The sequence below is a fragment of the Excalfactoria chinensis genome, chromosome 5 (genome assembly GCF_039878825.1).
Source record: "Excalfactoria chinensis isolate bCotChi1 chromosome 5, bCotChi1.hap2, whole genome shotgun sequence".
Taxonomy (NCBI): domain Eukaryota; kingdom Metazoa; phylum Chordata; class Aves; order Galliformes; family Phasianidae; genus Excalfactoria; species Excalfactoria chinensis.
In genome coordinates, this window is record NC_092829.1 from 51,712,107 (window position 1) to 51,735,119 (window position 23,013).

Consider the following 23,013-nt stretch of genomic DNA (forward strand, 5'->3'; position numbering starts at 1 on the left):
CTCCCCTACAGAGGGAGTGAAAGGAACCTGTTCCTTCCATTTAAGAATATTTACCTATCAACATAGAGAAGAACCGCTGCTAATTATTTTTCTTCTGATTTTTCTGCATCTCTTTCTAGTTGGTGTAGGAAGGTTTCAGCAGCTGAAAAATGGAGCTGACAGCAAAATAAGGATATTGTTGTTAATATTTGCCCAACAGGCAAGCAACTTACAAGCATGTTTTCTATTTCCCCTTCAATTGAATTTATTTGAAAGCATTAATATACCAATATACCACGATTTACCAAATTGGATCTATTTTTAATATTTCCTAAGGGAGATTATTCACAGATTTCACAATTATATGTAATCTCATTAGAAGGGTTAGGTACTTTAGGATTTTCCCCTGACTCTTAGCAGTGAGATTACTTGTAGCTCATTGCTCAATGAGGCATTCAGTGAAAAGAGAACTTGAAAAAGGGTTTTTAATCTGAAATCTGCATCCTATATTCAGTAACAAAGTACCAATAATATATTAAAAAAAATAGGAAGCAAGAATAAAACAAAAGAAGTGTTTTTTTGTTGTTGCTTTCATGTAGGCCAGATAGGCTGCTGAAATTACCCACCTAACATAATTTATGAAGGAGCTGTTATGAAGATAGTGCTCATTTTCCTTGAAAGTAATCAGTAAAATCATAACTGTAAGGTTTTATAATCACACACCTTACAAAAAAGCATTGAGGGTATTAAAAATGAAGTACAGTGTGGTGTGAAAATAACTAAGTGTACAAATGTGGAAAGCTTACAGGGGAATCTTCAAGGAAAGGCTTCCCTGGCATACATTTCAGTCTGTAGGCTAGTTTAATTAATGCAAGAAAACAATTTGCATGTTTTACTCCTGAGAGAGAAAACCCTTTGGAATAAAAACATGAATGCATATGGTAGATGAACGTTAAGTCACGTGGGAATTTACATGAATTTTCTGTTCCCCATGCTGATATTCTGGGTTTGCAATGCATGCAAAGTAACTTAACCCACCTGAAAGAGACTGTTCCTGTCTCATTTGGTCAATTAGGCCCAAAAGGTTAAACTATATCCTGCTTACTCTGAGCAAGGAGGGATTAAAGAGTAACTTACATAGATTTACTCTGTAAATTGATAGCTTACATTCAAGAACACAAGCCCTCAGTATTTCTACCTCTGTGAGTGTTTCTTAATGCCCAGAAATTACTCAAAGAAGGGTATAAGCAGGGAAGCATAATGCCCTTGATGGCACTTCAGTGTTCTGTGAAAAACAATATACCTCAATTGCTGCATAACAGAGAGAACACAAAACGTGTTTGTACTCATTAACGACTTCTTTGACTGCTGTTACAATGTTACTTTAAAGAAACGCCTGCATGTGTGCCATGTCATGCATCAGTAGTGCTCATCAACAGGCTGTTGTGAGGCTTAGAAAGTTCCAACAGATATCCTTTGGTGGGATCTGCCTTGGCTCATTACGAACTACTACATGTCAATTAATTACCTCAATTTTGTGTCCTTGAGATGATGCATCCACTTGTCCACTGCACTGATTTCTAGTGGTAACTCAAAATGAGGAATCGCACTTCAGTGTTCGTTATTCTCTGAATGTAGCAACTTAAAGAGCACAGAGAAAGACAGAGGTGGTGCTTGATAGCAAGGAAGCTGCTGTATTTTTAACACGTTGTCTGTCTCATAGCACTTTAACTGTACTTTTTTCTATGTTTGGTGCTTTCTCTGCATTTTCATTAGCTGTTCTATCCTTTCCTCTTACTGTCTGTAGGAAAGTTTGAAATCAGCAGTCTTCCCGTAGCTGTATTCTCTCCCACTTTCTTGACTGTGGTCTGTGACCACAGAAGTGAATTACTGTATCAGTGTTTATTACAATTCATATTATAATATGCCTTTCCTGGAAATCTATCTCCTTACATATGCACTTATAGGAAAGTTCCTGTAAGATCGGAACATGTCAAACTGCTGTTAGTGTACCTGTATCTGTAACTGCTGGTCCAGCAGGGAGGTCTTCCAACAGCAGAAAATAGAAAAATCTGAATCCTAACAAGCATGCAGTTCCAATTCAGCTTATACTTCAACCATTTGGAGCACCTTCAGACTGAGGAGAAAGCAATTTTCTTGGTCATATGTTTAAAATATCAGCAAGACAGTGAGATTTAGGCGGCCACTTTGAAGGCAAATAACAAAATGTTAATTTTTTGCTTTGTTCAGGTAAAATTCAGAGTCCTGGAGGAATTCTGTGGTCACTGAAAAACATTCTTATCATCATCCCGATACAAAGTTCAAACACTTGGACCACTCTGTGCTCTACAATGGGAAACATGACAGAGCAGAAAATGGCATATTCTCAACTAATGGGTCTCTTCAGCTGTCTGGGAAGGATTATGGAGAGGTAAGTGATGTCCATTGCCTGGCAGAACCAGTCTACTATGTGTCTTGCAAGATCTGTTTCTCTGCTTAGGCTGTCTGCACAGTTACAGGCTCCATGATTACTCTTGTTTTTCTCTTGGTCTGTGTTTTGTATCTGTACCTATTGATTTTGTTGGCAAATATATTTGTATAAATGTATGCACATATTGCAGTAGCTTTAAATAGTACTTTTTAAGATAAAATAGTGCTTCAAATGTCCGTAATTCTTCATGATACATGGGGTCACAGAGATTGTCTAGCACCGGGTAGCAGCTGGGCTGTTGTTTCTTATGGGGATTTGCTGCTTCTTATGGGGATTTGCTGCTGTCATGCTGCCCAAGATTGGCATCTGCATAGTACCCTACCGTGATGTTTCATGGGCTGAAATATTAAATTGAGAGACAGTCCTTATGGCCAATAAGATACTTGTCTTAACTCTGGGATAATACTTAACTTTCACTGAACAGTATAAAATAAAATATAATGAGATTCAAAAGCAAGAAGAGAGAAGTTCAAGCACGAAGGCTTTTAAAAGTCCAGGAAACAATCTTTCAGCTTTTCTCATGATTACTTTTCATCAGCCAACACCTGGATCTCACTTAGTCCTAAACCCCTCTGATATTAACAGTGGCCTTTGCCATTTAGTTGTTCATTTATTCCACCTGCTGTCTAAGAAAAATGCATACAAACCTTTATCTTATATATCAGTCTGAAGGGAATTTCAGGAGGGTGTTGGTAAAATTCAAGGAATCCAGAACTATGTTAGGAAATAATTATACTGTCACTGAGAGATGAGTAGTTTATCAACTGCCAGAAGAATTAGCGTTTAGGATTTAAACATGACTGTTTGTACTTCTCTTCAGCAGTGGTAGCTTTGAGTAAAATAGGCTAAGAAGTACAAAAGTATTTCCTTAATGCGCAGACCTGCCTTAGAGCATTCTCAAAGCTATTTTTTCTTCTCGTGGTGACATACTGAGAGAAATCTTTGCATATAGAATACCACCAAACAAAATTTTTTGAGACAGATCTGATCCACAAGGTTACATGGGCACTAATTAATCATACAAATAGCTTCAGTCACTCCGTGTATCTCTGGCTTCCCTCACATTCCAGGAGAGTGGGACAGCAGTAAAAGCAGGTCTACAAGCCATCCCTGGGATTAGGTTCCTTTCCCACACCCCACCTCTGGAAAGAAATTACCTTGACTTTTTCTATGTCCGTGAGGTCTGACAATCTCATGTCCAATTTTGTTAATTCTAATCAATTGGTAAAGTTGTTTTTCCTCTGGAATAATTTTATCCTTTAAGTTAATGTGGTATTTGGAATTCTTTACTTGTCTCTGGTCATGCTATTTGTAGTTGAATAAGGAGAGTAGAAGGAAAAATAATGGTATTTATTATTGTCAACTGGCTTGTTGGCTGCTTGTTAGATGAAGAAAGGAAAGAAAGGTGCTATGGAACAGAGGCTTCAACTTTATTGTGGCAGGAATGCATTCACTTAAAGTCATGATGATTCATTGTTTGTAAAAGATCTATTTTTAGCTGGCCTGAATTATATGGAGATTAAAGAGAATCATTAGCATAAAATTCCCCTTGATGCTTTTGCAGTTGGTATACTACAGAAGACTTTGATAAGATTTCTTCAGCCTAGATAACTTTGGTGAATCCCTAAGTGTGCACAAAAGGCTGATTGGTAACCATACAGAGGCTTTTGTGGGTCAGTGATTTATTCCACTGAGGACGGTGTCACTTTTCATACAGAATGCAATCCAAAATAAAGCTTTTTTACAATTGAAACGTCAGAAGAAACAGGGAGATGAAGAGGAGGAACATTTACAGCTGAGGAGTGAGCACAGATATCTTTAGGAAAAGCATCGGTGCTGGGCTTTGCTGTTTGTTCTGATATTAGATGAACACTTCTTTCACTTCATCACCTCCATCCAGACCATTACTTCCTGTCAAATAGAATGCGTGCAGCTCATGGGACTGCTATGTGGTGTAGGCTGCAGTGGTGGGGACGATGAGTGGTTGACTTTGGTCACAGATGAGTAACTGTGTGAGCATTGCTCGTTGTGTATCAGCACGCCATAGCAACACGACTCTGAAGGCATCTGTTACAATCCCTCAGCTTTTGCAACAAGTGACGAAGGTGGCAGAATATGTAATTGTTACAGAGCACTTTTAAACAGTGCGACGCACACATTGCTATGTGTTACATTTGTGCAATGATGGATGCTGTTTGATATCCTGGGACAAAACATCTTTGGAAAGTAAGGCCAAAAAGTGCTGCTAGCATTGTGGTTTTTTTGAAGAAAACTAACAGCAAACATAAGAAATAATCTGTAAAAACATAAGCAAATAGCCTTCATATTTAACTAGACTGCTGCAAACCTACATCACGCATGTTGCCTATATAAAGTGAAATGTAATTTCTCGGTATCTGTCATGAATTTGGCCAGTCGGCTTACCTTTAAATTGTTAAGTTAAATCGTGGTGGCAGCAACTACTCCACAAACGTCATCTCTGAAACACCTTTGTCCTTTCATCCTGAAAAGACTCACTTCTCCTTCAGGCCCTTACATAAAATAAATTTGCTGATAGAGGACAAGAATAACAAGGAAAGGGAAATCAAACACACATCAAGAAGAATGTCAGGACATAAGCAATTGTAAGAGGAGATTGTATGTGAGTTATCATTACAAAGAGCTGAGATTCACTGGGTATTTATGTATGTGAAGAGAATGCTTAGAATAAATCCACTGCAGTGATTCTCACTGTTACTGGAGAGACTGTTAAATATGTCTTTTCACATTATGCAAAACCAGCAAACAAAATTAAGGGTCACAGCTATAAGAAGAGCTGTTTGTAGTATCTGTTAGAGCGAAATGTCACAACATGTAGTCTTCTGGAAAAATCAAATAGGTCGTTAAATCTCAGATGAATAAAGCATGTTTCCAAACTGCTGCGGCTTTTTGTCTGCAGCAGTGCACGTTGGGCTGTGGCTGCAATTACATGGAGGCAATTGGGCAATAGGTTTGAGTGGGACTGAAATTTGCCCCATGATAACAGAATGAAAGGCTGTTTTGAAGAGTGCTCCATTGAAAGAAAGAGATGCCACCTGCTGCCAGATGGGTTGTAGCCCACTGGGGCAGGCACACGTGAACTCATGTCACCTTATTTGGATTACAGGGAAAGGAAAAATTATGCAATAAAAGGTGGAGCTGATTCAGGGGAGCAACCTCTTGACTTTTTATTGGAGCTTTTATAAACAAGGCTGTGATTAGGTTGTACGCTGGGGTAATGGAGGTGCAAATGTTGAACTCATAACATGTGAGCCTCCCATGGGTGCCTGCCTGCTGTGTGTGTGAAAAAGAACTCATTGGTGCTGTGGAATGACTTCTCATGATCCGTGTTTATCTTTTATGTACCTATGTAGTAAAAAGAGCTCACAGTCTTACCAAACTCAAGGAGCTGGTGGGGTTGACATTCAGTCCCCAGACTGTGAAATGCAACACTCTTGGTCTTGTTAGAGAACTTGGAACTGTTGAAACAAGCTGCCCTGCTATATTAGCTCAGAGAATAGCACAAGGCTGCCAACAGCAAAACTGAAATTATTTCAGATCTGTCATCATTTCTAGACTCAAGAGAAAATGTTAAAAGAATATTTGTCCTTTATGCTTGTTTATTGCCATGCTAATGAAAGGAGAGAGTATTACATGTAACCTTTCATAAGAGAGAGGAAAAGAAAAATAAAAGCTTTTATCTGAGCCTCAAATTCTTAGTGTATATCTAGCATTGCGCTAAATAGGGTTTTATGGTTTCGAGGCAGTGCCAAGTTGTAATTCCTGTCCAGCAGTAACAGGGAATATTTCCCAGTACTGAATCTTGATTGCCTGTGTTGCTTCCTGTTAGAATAGTTCTTGCCTCTTCTGTTTGACCCGATCAGAGTTTTTCCTGATCGCTTCTTGGACATGAGATTAGCTGCTTTGGGCCAGGATTCACTCCCAGCAGACAGCTGGGAGCAATCCATTTTTAGAAAAAGATCATTTCATTTTGTAAGAGCAGAAAGACCCGTGGCTATGAGGATGGACAGTAAGTTCTATAATAGTTTAGCCAGTTGCGGAAAACTCATAGAAGACATTTTTAAGTGGACTTCAATGCTCTCAGCAGTTCCATGGACTGGACAGTTTTCTTCCAGTAGGAAGTACAACTCTTAAATCTTGGCTAAAATTGATGCCATTTAGGATGTATAGAGTTACAGAATTTTACAGACCATAGCACAGAAAAAATCCTAAGGTTAACATACTGAAATATAGTTGTATTCAATAGAGAGAGACGATAAGTAATAGGAAGAGAGAAATGAGAAAAAAAAAAGATCCTTTTAGCTTTTGGAGAACAAGTTGCTGAGGTTTCATGTGGCATTAACTTGAGCATTGTGGAAGCCACTGAAAAAATCACACCAAGATGCTTCTTTTGGGGAGAAGTTCTAAGATAAAGTAGCATTTTGTAAGGTTGTGTCTGCATGATGCATGAAAGCCAATATCAGTCATTCTTGGTAGAGTGAAATGTGGATGGTTTCACTATTGACACGGACTGCCTGTTTCAGAAGATTGGGTTAATGAATATGAGATGGTGCATGTGATTAGCTTCCCAGAATCTCCCAGGACAACTAAAAGGAGATGTAAACACATAGCAGACATTAGTGATGCTCCAAGAATGCATCGAACTGCTACCGCTGAGCAAAAGTAGATTTTTACTGTACTGACATAAGTAGGTTTTACTACAAAGTTATAGTAGATATCTTGCGTGTAAGAGGGGACTCTGCTTCTGAAGCTCTTCTTAGGACAGGCATTTAGAGTGTCATAATAAAATGGTTAATATTTCAGTCATTGTATTTCATTCATTCACACGATTTTAATCTGCTTTTGGAGAATTTGCAGGATTGCTGCTCTCTAGAGCAACATTTCACGTGATATACTAACTGCTTCTTTGCAGCATCGTATGGAATCCCTTCCTAGTTTAAGTCAGTTAAAAATATTCTAAAACCCTTAGATTTCTTTTGTTAAGCACTTTCCATAGCTACGTTTTTAAAAATCTGGCTGCTGTGTTTAAATTCAGTTTGTAGAAGGGAATGTGAATATGACATTGGCCCTATGTGCGCAAGGGATGGGTGAGGCAAGAAGCTGGCTGAATGCTATGCTAAACACTGGAGTTATCTGAATTTTTTCCTCTGAATGATGTAACACTGAGCTCATGAGAGTCAGATGAAATCCAGATGAAGAGCAGAGGCAAGAGTCCAGCTGAGAGTTTTGCTATTCACTGATTCATAAGAAAAAATGTTGATAAAATAAGAATATTTTGCAGTCTAGGCAAGGTAAAACAAATTTAATTGAGCCAATGATTAAAATAAATATTTCTACCTATTAAAGCCTGTTGCTGGTAACAACAGAAGTTTAGTAATAAAAACATTTGTAAATTTATATTTCATTGTTGACTTACATAATTTAATGAGGAAGCTACTTAATTCTTGTATATTGCTATCACTGTGATTCACTTTGCTCTTTCTTAATTGTTTATTAAGGAGTTGACAAACAGCAGCTGGGAACAAAGTCATGAAGTTCCAGAGAACCTACTGATGCCATGTGAAATTGAAGAGCAAGACATTGCTGAGTTCAGAAGATACTGAATCCTAAAGTGGTAAGAAGGACACAGGTGTTTCTATCTCTGCTTTGCTTGGAAGTCATTCTTTCGTAGTGTTTCAGCTGTAAATTACTAAGTGACACTCTACTGATATTCTAGAACACGTGAACATGTTTTATCATTTCACATCCTATTTGCATGAACCCGTGTTAAATAATCTTTTGAATCTGATTTTAAAACCTGGAGAGAATAATTGTGGTAGATTCAAACTATTGGAACTACAGTGAATACATTCACTTGTCAGTTGATTCACGTATAATTTTTGCCCACAAAGTTTTAGTCCGAAACTATAAGAGGGTCTTTTTTATAATCCTCTGTACAGATATAGCTGTCCTTCTCTTTTTACAATGGAAGACTTGTTCAAATGAAAGCTAACAGAAAAGAAATTTTGACTTCACAGATGCTAGATCCAATGGCATACTTGCACAAGGCACTGAGTTACATATATTCATAGCTGGGGATGTGCAAAAAGCCATAGAAGTAGGGCATTGCATACGCAGGAAGGAAAAGCTGTATGGGTCACTCAGCCTGGTACTTATATTTAAAATTAGAAGAAATTCACGTTACTGCTTGGTATTCTTGCTGAAAAAAAAAAGCGGCAGTAAATCTTTTTTTATGCACAGTTATAAGAAATTTGCTCATGTTCCGCAGCACAGCACAAGACCAGCATTGCAGTTTGAGCAGTGTCCTAGTACTTGGTATTCTGGTACTTTTGTTGTATCTAGCTTAAAGAAAATGAAGACTCTAAGTAGGAACATACTGCATGTTAACCGTAAGATTCATAGAATGGAAAGTCTGCATGTATCCTTATTCCTTCACCAGAGATTCAGAGCAATCTTCTGCTGCATGGCCCTTCTAGAAGCTGTCATTACCACCTCACAGGTGAAGCTCAGTTCTTTTCTTCTTCCCTGGTGTTTCTAAGAGCATCCTCACTTTGCTAATGGTAGCTTGGCATGGCAGAGGCATATACCCGTGTGAAACTTTTCCCCAGTCTTTAAACTGGGGTAGCCACAAAGGCCCATTAGGAAATCCCTTCCTCACCCAGTAACCCAGAAGGGCCCGGACAGCAAGAGTGATAGTGTGTTGATTCTGTATTTTCTCACCAAGGGGATAGGCAAGCAAGCTGCATGTGTACCACAGAAGGATGTGCAGGTTAAGGCAGTGTCTTAAATCTGTAGCAGCTCTGAAAGTGGTTTGAAAGACTTGGCTGAACTGGCCTCATTTTATGGGATTGTGCTGGCTTTGTCAACCTCACGCAAGCTCCAAGCTTCACATTGAGCTTTTAATGACTGTAAGTTGTCTGAATTTTTGTTGACTGTATAATGCAGTGGCTTCTGCAGTATGGTGTGCACCGGTGTCAAGCAGAGGTTTAGGGGTAAGAGTGACAGTAGTTGGCTTTCCACTTTGTGTGAAAATTTGTTGGTTTATTTATCAGTCTAAGAAATGATTGATTTAATGATAACAGACATAAGTAAAGCTTACTGACACAAAGATACAGCATAAAGACATGGATACAAGCCAAGCATATATCATAATGTTGGTGTATAACTTATTTACTGCAGAAAAACAGTAAGGTAATTTTATTAAAGCAATTGTGAGAAGAAAATACCTAGTTCTTATGTTAATGCAAAAATTCTATAATGATGGGAATTGGGGTCAGATGATAATTGCTGAGATAGTTGGCACTGCAGATATGTCTAACACATTGCTAGATGCTGAATGGAAGTTTCTTTCACAGTGGTTAATTTTACAAGCTAATGCTGCATATGCGTTTCACGGAATTACACAATTAATTACAGTTAATGAGGGATAGTGTGAGGATACCCAATTGGTTTTGTGATAATTTGCCTGCAAGACAACTGAAGATTTCTTTGTGTCACCTTTTGGAAAAGGTTGATTTTGTTGTCATTCCTTTACAGAAAAACTGTGGTATTTCTTGTAGATCTGGAATGGTTCTTCCACATTTAATATAACAGTATTATGAAACATGTGCACACTTTTGCCTGTCTAAATTATTGGGATATAAATACACTCTGATGTAGATGATTTACATTTCTGATCATAGGATACAAGTCTACCCATTTTCTAAAACAGCGAATTAGTATTTATAAAGCACTGTCTGCAGGCAAGGACTTTCCTGGGTGGCAAGATCAAAGTTGCATTGAAATGGTGTTTTATGTGTGTTAAGAAAGCCTGCATAAGTAAAGGAAGCATATAGACCACATTCTGCTGTTACAAGTTTTGCAATGTATGATGGTGTCAAGTTTTAAACCCTCTGAATTCTTTTTTATGACAGCAATAAACAAATATTGTGATCACAGATCTGTAGGGATTGGAAGGGACCTCTAGAAATCACCGAGTCCAGACCCTATTGATGATGGTGGTGACCAGTACCAGTACACTGCTTCCTGGTTACACAAAAGTAATAGCCTGTTGTGAAGATCTCCAGACATTTGAAAGTTTGTTCCTTTCTTTCAGAGCTTTTCTGTGTAGTCTGTGTGTGTCTGCATTACCTTAAGGCAGCTGGAGTCGAATGCATCGCTTTTCTCTACATCAGATGCTGTGAAACATTTGGGAATTTCAGCATAATTCTTTGCTCACCATTGACTATAAAATAGGTGTATATGTGTGTGTTGTTTTGGTTAAAGCAACTAAAATGCTTCAGGGAATGACACATTCTGGTGTGAAATACTGACCATCTCCTTTTATGTCTGAAGATTTCAAACCTTCATCAAAAGGATACTGGTACTTTGTTATTTCCTGTACATTGGTAGTTAGCCCAGCTTTTCTTGCCCTAGGAGTCGTTATTTCTTCAACCATTGCATTTACCTTTCTAACAGAGATTAGAGAATTCCTGTTTTCACATTCGATGTAGCACATGATTCAGGTTCCTGTATTCTTTCTTCAGTAAGTTCTTGATGTGCACACCCTTAAAGGCAGTTAATGGTCCCTGTCCATTAGCTGTGCATATGGCAAATCATGCTGGGCTGCTGTTCCAATTCCTGATTTTGTTATACAGCTTGAAGTCTATTAGGAATAGAAGTGGTACCATTAAGTAACTAATACATTCATTTCAAACTGTGTAATTAACTGTGCTTTAATTCTGTTTGATTATTGAGCAGCACGGAGTATCTGAAAGACATTAAACTCTTTCTATGACAAGTTTCCCCAGAATGTATTCTGAGGACAAATCTATTAAGATTTTCTGCCTACTCACATTCTGGCTTTGCGTATTTCTAGTTTTTTTCAAGCCCAAAACAAACCTACAACTTCTATATAATAAACTTCTGCAGACTTAAATGCTGCCATTTTTATGAACACACAAGTTCATGGATGCTTTTTTAGCTCACTGTTAAGCCAAAAATGCAGTTTTTAGCAGGTTTGCATTCCACTTTGTTGCTTCCTTTCTTACAACAAATCTCATCTTACTTGAGTTTAGTTCTAAGTACACCTGTTACTACTAGTCCTTTAAGATGGTTGCAGCCAAGAACACAGATGAAGATGAAATACCTTCCACTGTGTTTCGTATCAGTAGTAAAAGCATAGAGTGTGTCTGGAGTCCAAGATATCAGAAGAATAATTTGAGAAGATGGTGATGAAGTAATAACGGACCACTGAAAAAGGATCGCTTTTTGTTCCTTTCCTTTTTTTTTTAAAGTAAATGTTAGGATTTTTGCTCTGATTTGACTTGGATTCTTTTCCTCTATTTCTTTGGGGGGGATGAGAGGGGGGATGGAGAGATGGGGTGAGGCCAAAGTAACAAAGGAGCTAGAGTTTGTAGGCAAAAAGAAAGCAAGAAAAGTAAAATAAGTATTTCCTCCCATGAGGTAGAGCAGTGCAGTCAATGAAGCAGCAGCATCCTATGCTTTTGCCACCTGCCTGACCATCATTAGGTGACAGTAGTAGCTTCAGAGTAGGACTTAGTGGTGAGGGAGGACTTGAAAAAGGTTAAGGGCTGCTAGTTTATTTTCTGCAGGGAGGGTGCTCCTGGTGGTAAGTGAGGAAGAAAGTACAGAGATACCTGACGGAAAGCAGATCAGGAGCTAACGGAACCTGATGTCACTGAGAAATTAGAGGTGAGTTGCCTTGTGAAGACGGGAGAAGAGCTGATTCCCAAAGCAAAGGATTGATGGCAAAGCTGTTGATTCCTGTGACTTTGCAACAAATCATACAGGCTGTATTGTGAAACACTTCTTGTTCTTCCCTGGTCTGACTGAAAGTACAGGTGGGACATGCCTTTGTCTTTTTCACATCTGAGAATTGTTTTTGGAAGATATTTTGCAAATATAGGTGTATTTATTTTGATGTTCAGAGATTAACTGCTGCTTCTGACAGCTAATAGCCACTCCCACACATGTGGACTTGGAGAGACTGAGAAGAGATTTGGTGCCTCTTGGTACCACTTTGCTGCCTCCTGCTCAGGTGACTTGGCTCTGATTGTTCAGCACATTTGCTCAGTTCCTTCTCTACACTCCTCCTTAAGAAGTTCAGAAGTTTAAAAATTTTATCAGCTTCATCTTTCTTTGCCCTGTCACCTGGATTTCATCAGAAGCTGAAACAGCCCACCTCTGTGCAGATTCTCCTCTTCCTTCACCAGTATTAGCACATGTATTATGTTAGATTATCGGTGTATTAATAGCAGTAAAGACTTCCATATATTCTTCAAAATTTATGTTTTCATTTTTAAAAAGTAGTCTTTGAAAAGAAACAAATGAGACAGGATGAGACAACGATGTAACGTGCTATAAGAGCTAGTATGGGCATGTTTTTCATTTGTCATCCCGGGTTCTCTTTTTTTTTTTGTGCTGTACTAAATGACCATAGGCTATCCCTGACATTAAATTCTTAATTAAGGACTAGTCTCTGCCTAGAGGTGAGATTTTGGAGTGTCACAGTTGGTATGGTGGTAAGAAATACGTGAGATAAATACTCTATTTAAAAAGATTTTGTTATCTCATGCTTAGCCTTTTTGCTTTTTCCCCATGTGCCAAATGAAGAATTACAGATGAATTTTGTCAACAGCTGAACTCTGAAACATGCTCGGTGTAGAAAGCACGTTGCAATTTCTTACAGTAAGCATTTTGAGCATCCAAGTGAGCACGTGCAGGAAGTAAATGAGTAAAGTAGGAGACAGATCAGTCTCTCGAAGTAAACGTCAGCTTCAAAGGATATTGACTTCTTAAAAATAGATGCAAATTGTCACCCTAGCTCTACATTATATGCTTATCATTTTCCTTCATGATCTTATTCCTGGAAATCTGAGTCAGTTCTGTTTTCTGTTTGTATGTTGATTGTCTGAAAAAGCACTTATTGAAGAGCTTTGAGTCCAGGCTTAAGCTAAAATTTTTGTTTGAAAGAAAAAAACATTGTAGTGAAAAAGCTTGGCACCAGCTGTGGTTAGAGCTGTATTCTGCTGGAGCGTGTAAGGATTCATATCCTCATCGGTACCTCCTCACTTCTTTAAACTTGCAGATGTTTGAATGAGAGAGGAGATAGATACAAGCTTAAGTCAGTCTTAGTGTTGGAAGGAACAGTCATGAAAGTTGCTCTACGTTCACATCTGGTTCGCTAATGCTGAAATTACAAAAGTTATTGAAAATATATTTCGCAGATCCACAATTGAGTGTGTCTGTTTGGGATTAAATGTCAATTTTCTCTGCCCCCTGACAGCTCTTAAATGTCTAATATGCTCTAAACAGGAAGTGCTGAGATAAATAATTAAAAAAAAAAAAAAGTGATTTTTATCTATGTTAACATTAGTTGGTTGGTTTTTTTTTATCTTACATACAGCTGGATGCAATCACAGCATCAGTTCCAGAGATTAAACATCCTGACAATACATATAAGAAAAAATAGTCAGATTAATTTCTTTATCAAACCGAGTCGATTCAGAGTAAGGAATGGAAACCATCTGATGTATTTTACAGATCAAAGCTAATTCTCCATTGACACACATGCACTTGAGTAGGCGCGCCTCTGTGACAGCTAAATTATAGGAGTGCTTTACACACACATTATCTTGTCACAACACAAGAACATCCCACTGTGCTAAAATACCTCTTCCAGAAAAAACAAGTAATTTACCCATAGTGCTGAGGAAGGTACTGAGCAACTTCTTTCTTTTACATTTTGTTTATTTCCACTGTCTACAGGCATCAGTCAAGAGTGAAATTTTTAAATAGATTTGAAAACTATTTGTTTTATTTTACCTGCTATATTTGTTGCTTTATCTTCTCTTTGCCTCCTGTCTGTTTAATGAAATGTATTGGTAGCTGTGCCAGTGGCTGGAAGTGAAACAGTGATTTCTGCTTAGGGTTCAGTTGCATATTTAAAGGGACTGATGATAGGGATTTTTGCCACTTAGGTGTTAGGGAGGGCGAATATGACAGTATTTGTCAAAGCATATTTAATATACAGGACCTGGATTTGCAACAAGGTGACATCTGTAACTGGAGCTGATTGTGCCAGGGTGTTTTGTTTTGTTTTCAGCCCATTATACAGAGGAAGAGCAATTGCAGATTTAGAATTTCTCTCATGGACCAAGCAGTTTCCCTGCCCTGTGGTCCTTATCCCAGCCTTCAGGTCCTGGAAACCAGCCCTCCCTGAAAATGCACACTCTTATGAGTAAATACACTAAAATTAAAAAAATTAATGATTTTAAGAAAGCCGGGGCAGCTGCTGGGCACCATCTTAGGGGCCTCACCACTGGGTGCCATCTTAGGGGCCTCACCACCGGGCGCCATCTTAAGGGCCTCGCCACCGGGCACCATCTTAGGAGCCTCACGCCACCAGGCCACACCTTAGGGGCCTCCACCACCGGGCGCCATCTTAGGGCCCTTGCCGCCTGCCCTGCACTCAGTGCAGGTGCATGCAATGCTTTCTCTTTTCATGCAGCAAATATGAGAAAAGCATCTTTTATTTCTCCAAGCTGATGTTTTACAGCATTTCACAGCGATTCTGCATTAGAGGGCTGGACACGTCTATGTCTCCTTCTCTACACTGCTAGCCTTTCCTACTCCTGTTCACCTGCCGTTAAGCTCACACGTTCTGAATTCCTCACATGAAGGTTGGTTGCCATGGAAAGAATTGTGTTTCCATAAATGAATATATTCTGTGTAAGAAAAATTTAAGCGTAAGTCTTATACTATTTTAATAGTATAGAGAAAAACATGTGAAGGAAAGGAAGTGAATAGTGCAAAAAATGCACATATATTTCCTCTCCACGTTTAATCACAATGATTATATTGTACTATTTCATCACATTTTATGCATACTCCAAAATATTCATTACCCCATCTGAAATAGGCAATTACAATGCTGCACTTTTACTAAGTAATTTGAATTGCCAATTCATTAAATAGAGCTAGGTTGTTTTCAACATGTGAAGCTTTTTTTTTTTTTTTTTTTTTTTTTTTTTTTTTTTTTTTTTTTTTTTCCTTTCTATTTTCCATCAATCAGTATCTCATGATACAAAAATAGTTTGGCATACTTTTTCCCAACAGGGTTTCCTTAAGTTTCTGTATAAATTAATCATTGCTATTATATTGTGCTATGAAGGTATTTTTTCTCTGACTAAGCTGGACGTGCCTATACTACTGTTCAAAACTGTTGTACATGAATGTGGTGAGAGAATGAGACAATGATTTTGAATTTGTTATGGACTGATATTTTCAACATTTCCACGTAAGAAACATGATCTTTATCTGTCAAGTTTTTTGATTGATGAAGGAAAAAGTCGTGTGCTTTACAGTATTCAGTTAATTTTACAACAGATTCATGTGAATTCCAATGAATTTTAGTTAATCCTCAGAACTTCTGTAAAAAATTCCTTTTTTATTCACCCATAATTAAACAGCCACTTGTTCAACAGGATACATTTCATGATGCTATACTCTAAATCTCAGTTTATGCCCTTCATAAGTATAATTTACCACATGACACTTAGTGGTTATGTGCCTGGAATCCTCCTGTGAAATGGCAACTTTGCTGCCCTTTCTGTTTTATCCCCTTGCTGTCTCCTGTCCCTTATTTTCCTTTAGCGTTGTTGACTACAAGAACAGCATCACAATGCTTTTTACAGGACACTGGACAAGATGGAGATCCATGAAGCTGTACTTTGGTTCAGTTCTTCTGTCTGGGAATTAAGAGTGTTAGGAGAGGTGAACACTGAGATTGAGAGAGAAATAATGTGTTTATGGTAGAGTACTGTAAATGGCTTTGTTCCAGTACTCATGTAAAACCTTAAGTGAATACAAAATAAACCCATGCTGCAATTATCTTGGCCATGATTTGAATATTGGATGAAGATTAAAGAATGTTCACACATTGCTGAGCTGTTAAGTTCAGTGTTGCTATTTAAGTAACTTTTCAGTTTACTCCCACGTAAGCTTGTAGTCAAAGGTCTCTGCAAAGCATTCGATGGTAGAATTGGGAATTCATGAATGTTCTTATCTGTTTGTATTTTGTAAGAAGAATACCAGGAAACAAACAGATATTGTGATGGTGATCTTTAATTTTAAGCATTTTGTTTGAGTTTGACTCTTATGGATGGAAAGCTATCCTAATGTACTCACCACCGTTCCTATACTTCAGCTATTGTTAAATATATATTCCATTGTGGTTTATTTTGGCTATGAGCTTTGAGAAGTGAGAACCATGCGTCAGTAATTAAAGGCACTATCACAGCTTAAGTTTCAGTTAGTTATCTTTTTTCTACCACGGCATCCCATGAGTCAAGGAAAGCAGTGACGTCTGTAAGAAGGAGATTATTTTTAGAAATGTCTCCAATAAAATGCACAGAAGTTGCAATACATCTTGACTTTCTGTACTATCACAGAGTCTCTATTTGTCACTGCAGTATTTTAACTATTAGATGTGATTATTCTGTGACAAAAGTGTCCCTTGCTATAATTTTGTGTTAGGGTCTTGGTTTTGGTGAGTTTGTATAAGGATATTGTTCACAAGACCAAAACCAGTGTTGCCTTCTTTAATAGAGTAGTGTTTGCTACCCAAAAAAGCCCTCTAATTTTGTATCCAAGTTTGCCACTGACACATTGAGTGACCTGTAAAGGAGGTGATATTCCCTTTCCTCATCTTGATTTTCCATCTGTGAAATGAGGATAATAATTCTGATCTGCTGAAGAAAAGGTGATTGAAGCCAAATATGCATTTGTGATTGAAATTTAACCTCACTCTGCCGTGTAATATAATATGTATAGTGAATGTTGTTGACATATTTTCTTTAAGATAGTCTGGTCAGTATTAATACATGGAGAAGAAGGCTTTGAAGAGAGGACAGGTCCTTCTTTGAAATGAACAGGCATACACTGCATGCTAAGAAAGGGACATATTGTTCTATTTTACACATGGGTTACCCAAGCTCTGCATCTAGGGTTACACAAGGGAATAATACAGAACTGAGGACCTAACTAAACATTTAGTGGCTTATCAAGAAAAGCATCTCATCTATCTGGCTTCTGTTTGTACTCCTTTGGGTGCATCATGCATATCTAGTGATAAGAACCATTTAAATTAATAGGAAAAAAGAATTGAAAGTCTTGGCAAAGACCACACTGAGCAGTGCACTTCATAGTTTTTCAGGGCTGGTATGGTTTACTGACCAAACAATGACTATCTCTAGATATAAATCTTACTTTGGCATATTACACAAAGATGTGATGGTGACTGATAGATTACAGGCTGGAGACAATGCTTGTTCTGATGGATTTGTGAATTGCTTGTGAAGCAGCAGGTAATTCCTGCTGTGTGATTCTGATCCAGGCCTGCACAAAGCAGGTACCATCAGGGAGCGCAACAGGCCTGATGAAATGCACCGCTTTGAAAAAAATACTTTCCCTACTTGTCAAGAACTTTATATCAAAAGTACTTTTAATAGCCAAGAACAGCCAAAAGAATTAGATTATTTTGAGGGGAACAAGGTATTGGTAGACACACAGTGCACTCTTTAAACATGACAAAAGTAAAGTATCTGGTTTCAGTCCAAGCCTCCTGTGCATCACCTAATTCCTGGTGGCTTCAAACTGCAGTTGGTGATTCTCATGAGCTGAAAGAGTTTGACACTTCCTAGAAAGCTCACGGTGTATCACAGTCTTAGAAAATAAATTACATAAAGGCTTGTGTTGAAGATTTGGTGTTTTAGTGAACATTGTGTTTGAGTTGAGATTATTCTTTAAGGCTTATTTTGAATATTGGAAACACGCACATGCCTTGTGTTTGCACAGACAGAGAGACAAAACTGTTCAGGTGCTATTGAGACATTTTTGGGTTTTAGATTCTGCATAAATCAATTAAGAGAAATTATTGTTGCTTCAACAGTAGATGCAGTAATTGAATACGCTCAATGCACTCACTAGTGCCTAATTTGACTTCTAGTAAGCCACCTTCCATTTATCTTTGCCAAATAGCTAATTATACTAAGCTTTCATAGAATAAAATTGCATATTGATTTTGTTTTTTTTAATGTGGTAAATGTTTACATTAGAGTGTAATGCTAGAATTTCCAGATACTTAGGTACAAAATAAGTACCTAAGCATTTGTTGGTCTGCTTTGGTTGCCAGTGCAAATTTCAGTCCATCTAAATTCATTTGTGCAATTCTTCTATGGAAATTAACAGTAAATAAGTTGATTTTTATCATATATTAGGTGTTCTCCGCAATAAACTGTCTTGAATTTCTAGCATGTGCCCAGCAAAGCCATATAATTATCTTTCCAAAGGCACATTAAAAAGACTTACTGCCAAGTCTATCAACACTGCCTTTGAAAGCGATAAACAGTCCCTTAATCGCACGTGCTACCACCAATGTGAGACATGCTTGATGTGGATTTTGGTTGCTTTTGCTGTTAGCTTGAGAAAATTCTGTTGATTCCTTGAGCTATTCATAGCTTTTTTGCTGACTTGTTACAGTGTGTTAAGCACCTTTAGCAGTCTATATGGTACATTCCATAACAGAATTTTGTGGCATCTGAGGCTTTGTGTTACATCGTGCCACCATGAGCAATCAATACCAATAAGCATACATACACATTACTTCGTTACTGGAAAGTATCATAAAGGGTGATAGTAGAACTACACAACTTGACTAAGACAGCAGAGAAATAAAAGTAGTAGTATTTCATGCTTATATATAAAGTAGTGAACCAGCATGAGATAAATGCTTATGTTCATGTCTTATGTTCATGCTTTTCTTATTACTGGCCTAAGCCATGAAGTGCTGTTGTTTGTCAGTGTAAGCTGAGAGTATGACAATTTAGATGACATGGTAAATATTTAAAAGAGAAATTTCAGATTCACTTTTTGCAGGTGGTGAGTGAATGCAACTAAGCCAAATTCACGCCACAAAACAAAAGCATCTTTAAGTTTGAATTTAGTCCTTCATCCAAGAAAGACCTCTGCACATGTGGCAGCCATACTGCCCCTAATTTTACCTTGCAGGCTGTGTCAGTAGGGAGGATTCTACAGCATGAGTGAACACAGAGATGCGTCCTGTCCCATGCTAAGACCTGATCTCTCCAGACCTCTTCATCTTTGTTGAGGAGCTAGTGCCGTTTTTCATACCAGCCTGGAAAACCTAGCTTTTTGTATGTTGTTTGTTCACACGCCAGGAGTCACTTTAATCTTACTTTTTATTTATTGGTTATGGTGCTGCTAATCAGCCCTCTGTTGTTTCAGGTATGGACTATGTTATGTTTATTATGCTATTCATATTACAAATGCCAACGTCCAGTGAAACAGTTAATTGAGTCTTTGGAAGTACATTCCAGTAGTCCAATTCACCAAGATTAATGCTTCACAAATACTCCCTAGGGACTTATTCGCTTTCTGCCTGACATGGCAATCTACCTTTCTCTCTCCTAGTATTCTGGCATTTAAAAGCCATCACAAATGTTGGCAACAACCTCCTTTTCTATACCTTCCTAAATCCCTAACTCACCAGCTTGCAAGTGAGTGTATAGGTAACTGCGTACAAGAATTTCTGTGAAATCTAGATGGAAATACTCCAATATAGAGAGGACAGGAGTGAGTTTGGAAAATACTAGGAGGTCTAAATCAGTTTTTTTCTTTGCTCTTTCATACGAAATATTTGAGCCTGTGTAGGAGCCATGTAAGACCTTAGAGTTCACTGAAGGAGATGAGAATAAGCAGCTCTTACTTTTTATGAGGTAAACTCTCTCTTCCAACCAGACAGAGCAAAAAGCTTCAAGCTTCTCCCAAGTGGAAACTAAAAAAGCCAGAAACAAACTCACTTTTTTTATTTTCACATGGCTTTTACTTCAGTCCTGGAACAGAACAAGAATATGTATACAACTGTGGGGGAAAAAAATGACATTCAGGTATTTGCATTGCAATCTACTTGAGGATCATAGAAAATGTTGATCTGATTCAAATTTCTCTGGTAGTTAATTGGACTTACTGTGTCACTGTGTCAGAGAAATATAACTTGGAAAGTATCTTTATTTGCTTAACTTGTAAAATAATTGTGGTTGTTCTGTACCTTCAGATGTAAGACTCTTCATATGTGGCTTCTTGGTGTTCTGCCTTGAGTCTTCACTCACTACTTTGCTTTGATTCTATCCTCTGCCAAAGTGTGAGTCCCAACAGGACAGACTGATATTCTCTTTCAGAGATTTTGCTTATTTCTTGCATGGCGAGGAATAAAAATACTCTTTGTCAAAGAGTACAAGTAGCTAACCTCTTGGAAAATGAACAAGGTATGGAAATTATTCCTACCTTGGAATATTTAAATTGTTATGTTTATATTAAGCATAAAAAGCTCAATCTGTAGATCACAACAGTGTTTTTAATATTTTTTTCATTAATGACACACAGGAAAACAAGAATATATTCCAGTGGTATCTTTCACTATGTTTATGTATGAGACTCTCCTATATTAAACACTAGTCTGAAGTAACATTAGCATAATAGGAACAAGCATATACAGCTGTCTTTTGAATTAAAGACCAGTGCGCGCATTCCTTTTATTGTTGTCCAAAGAGTCCATTTGAGAACAATTAAAATATTACAGCTAGAACAACAATTAAATAAGTGATCAGTAACAGTCCTTATTTACATGCAGTCACATTCATGTTTGAATTATTTTCCTATGAAAATCTATCTTTTAATTTTTTTAATTTTATTTTTTACTTTCTATGGTCCTTTATTTTTAACACAATGGCAAAACCCACCAGTCTCTAAAAGTATTTTTAGTTTATTCCTTTGTCATTTGTTGTCACATTTGTTAAGAACACATTTCAAGATCAAGGCGTATAATTTTCTATTTTATTCTTTTTAAAGAAAGCCTAGAAATTACCAACAAAACAAAACTTCTTTCAAATTTTCAGTGTTTAAGGCAAGATTTATAGATTTATGTGGACTGCTCTGAAAGTAATGCCTTCTATTTATTTCTGGGGCAACTAGAATCAATACAGGGAGCACAGCAACATTATTTGGTAGTGCAAATACTCAGTTACAAATAATATTTTTCAACATAACCACCATCACTAGCTGTGTATTTTTGCCAGAGATGAACAGGAACCTGCATGCTGCATGGCTGTCCAGAGTGTGGCTCACATTCGCTGTTTGGTCTCCATACATGTTCAGAAAGCATTGATGAATATCAGCAGGTCTCACTTTTTCCTCATGGAGGAGCTCAATGGCACATCTTTGCTTCATCTGCACTTCTATGTCAGACACCATTTGTCAGAATGCCCCTCTGCTGCCATCTGGCACTTGGCAACAAAATGTAATGAAATGCAGGTTGGGAAGATCCAGCCTCTACTGTTATACTACCAACAACTGCCTCTGATAGTGTGAGCTAACATCATAAACAGGATGCATTACTATACACCCTCGTATGTATTTTTTATTTTATGTTTAGTTGCTTAATGCAGTCATATGTTCCATATTTCAGTCACTTCACTGAAGATAGAAATTCTCACAATAAGCCTAAATAAATAGAGTGTGATTCTTTTATTTAAATACTTGCATTGATAATGGTGGCTAGACTACACACGTCTTTAGTGATTATAAATGCATTCAGTTTGTGAAATTGAAAGAGAAATTCTGTAAGGTGGAATGATACAAAGATGGTAACAGATATTCAAAAGGTTATTTATAGGAATAAACTCACCAATATGGACACCTTTGCTGGAAAACACTGAGACAATCTTCACCAAAAAATAAGCTCCAAGAGATGCTGCCTTAGTGGTGGTCAGCCCTTAAATGAGGTCTAGAGGAGGTGGAGTCAAGATCCACCCCTTCTAGGAGGCAGCTAAATTACTCTCACCCGTGCTCCCACAGCTGACCCAACACTTGCCTCAGCTGATTAATCAGAGGTTCAGGCTGTGATTACCAATTTCCCACACAAGTTCATTGTTCAAAAAAGTTGTGATTTTCTACATCATAGTAGCAAGTCTTGTTTAAGATGTCCCAGGTAGACTGCCCACTATCATTAATGCTATTTTTTTTTTTTTGCTTTGTGCTTGTCTTTGCAGGTAAAATAAAAGACCCAAACAGAGGAGTCCAGCTTTCTCAGTTTTGCCAAAGGTATCTGAGATTACAGCACTGCAATTGCGTGTGATATTGAGCATGAAAGATAAGGGCTTCATGTATTTTTTTTTTTCTCTTGCCTCATATTTTAAATGCAATTGATAGTTCTTTGGCAATTTTGATCTTTGTAAACATCAGATTTTGTACCATGCAAAACAACACTGCGGTGCCATTCTATGTTTGTTGTATTACTGTTGGTCAAACTTTGAGCCCTCTGTTAGACTTTGATAACATTTCAGAGTAAACTTGGTCACTGTTGAAATTTCATTTGTGAAGCTCGTGAGGTAAAACATATCCAAAAAACATATCCAAAAGTCTGT

The 23,013-nt window shown here is 37.7% G+C and overlaps 1 protein-coding gene across 1 annotated transcript in view; it reads left to right on the forward strand.

The window, feature by feature from the left end:
- METTL15 (methyltransferase 15, mitochondrial 12S rRNA N4-cytidine) overlaps window positions 1-22,666 on the forward strand; it is a 128,780-nt gene extending 106,114 nt beyond the window's left edge. The window contains exons 6-8 of the mRNA XM_072338943.1: window positions 2,230-2,410; window positions 8,008-8,123; window positions 22,639-22,666. Coding sequence (XP_072195044.1) covers window positions 2,230-2,410; window positions 8,008-8,014 — 188 coding nt within the window. The 3' untranslated portion in view covers window positions 8,015-8,123; window positions 22,639-22,666. The remainder of the gene's footprint in view (window positions 1-2,229; window positions 2,411-8,007; window positions 8,124-22,638) is intronic.
- The last annotated feature ends 347 nt before the right edge of the window (window positions 22,667-23,013 follow it).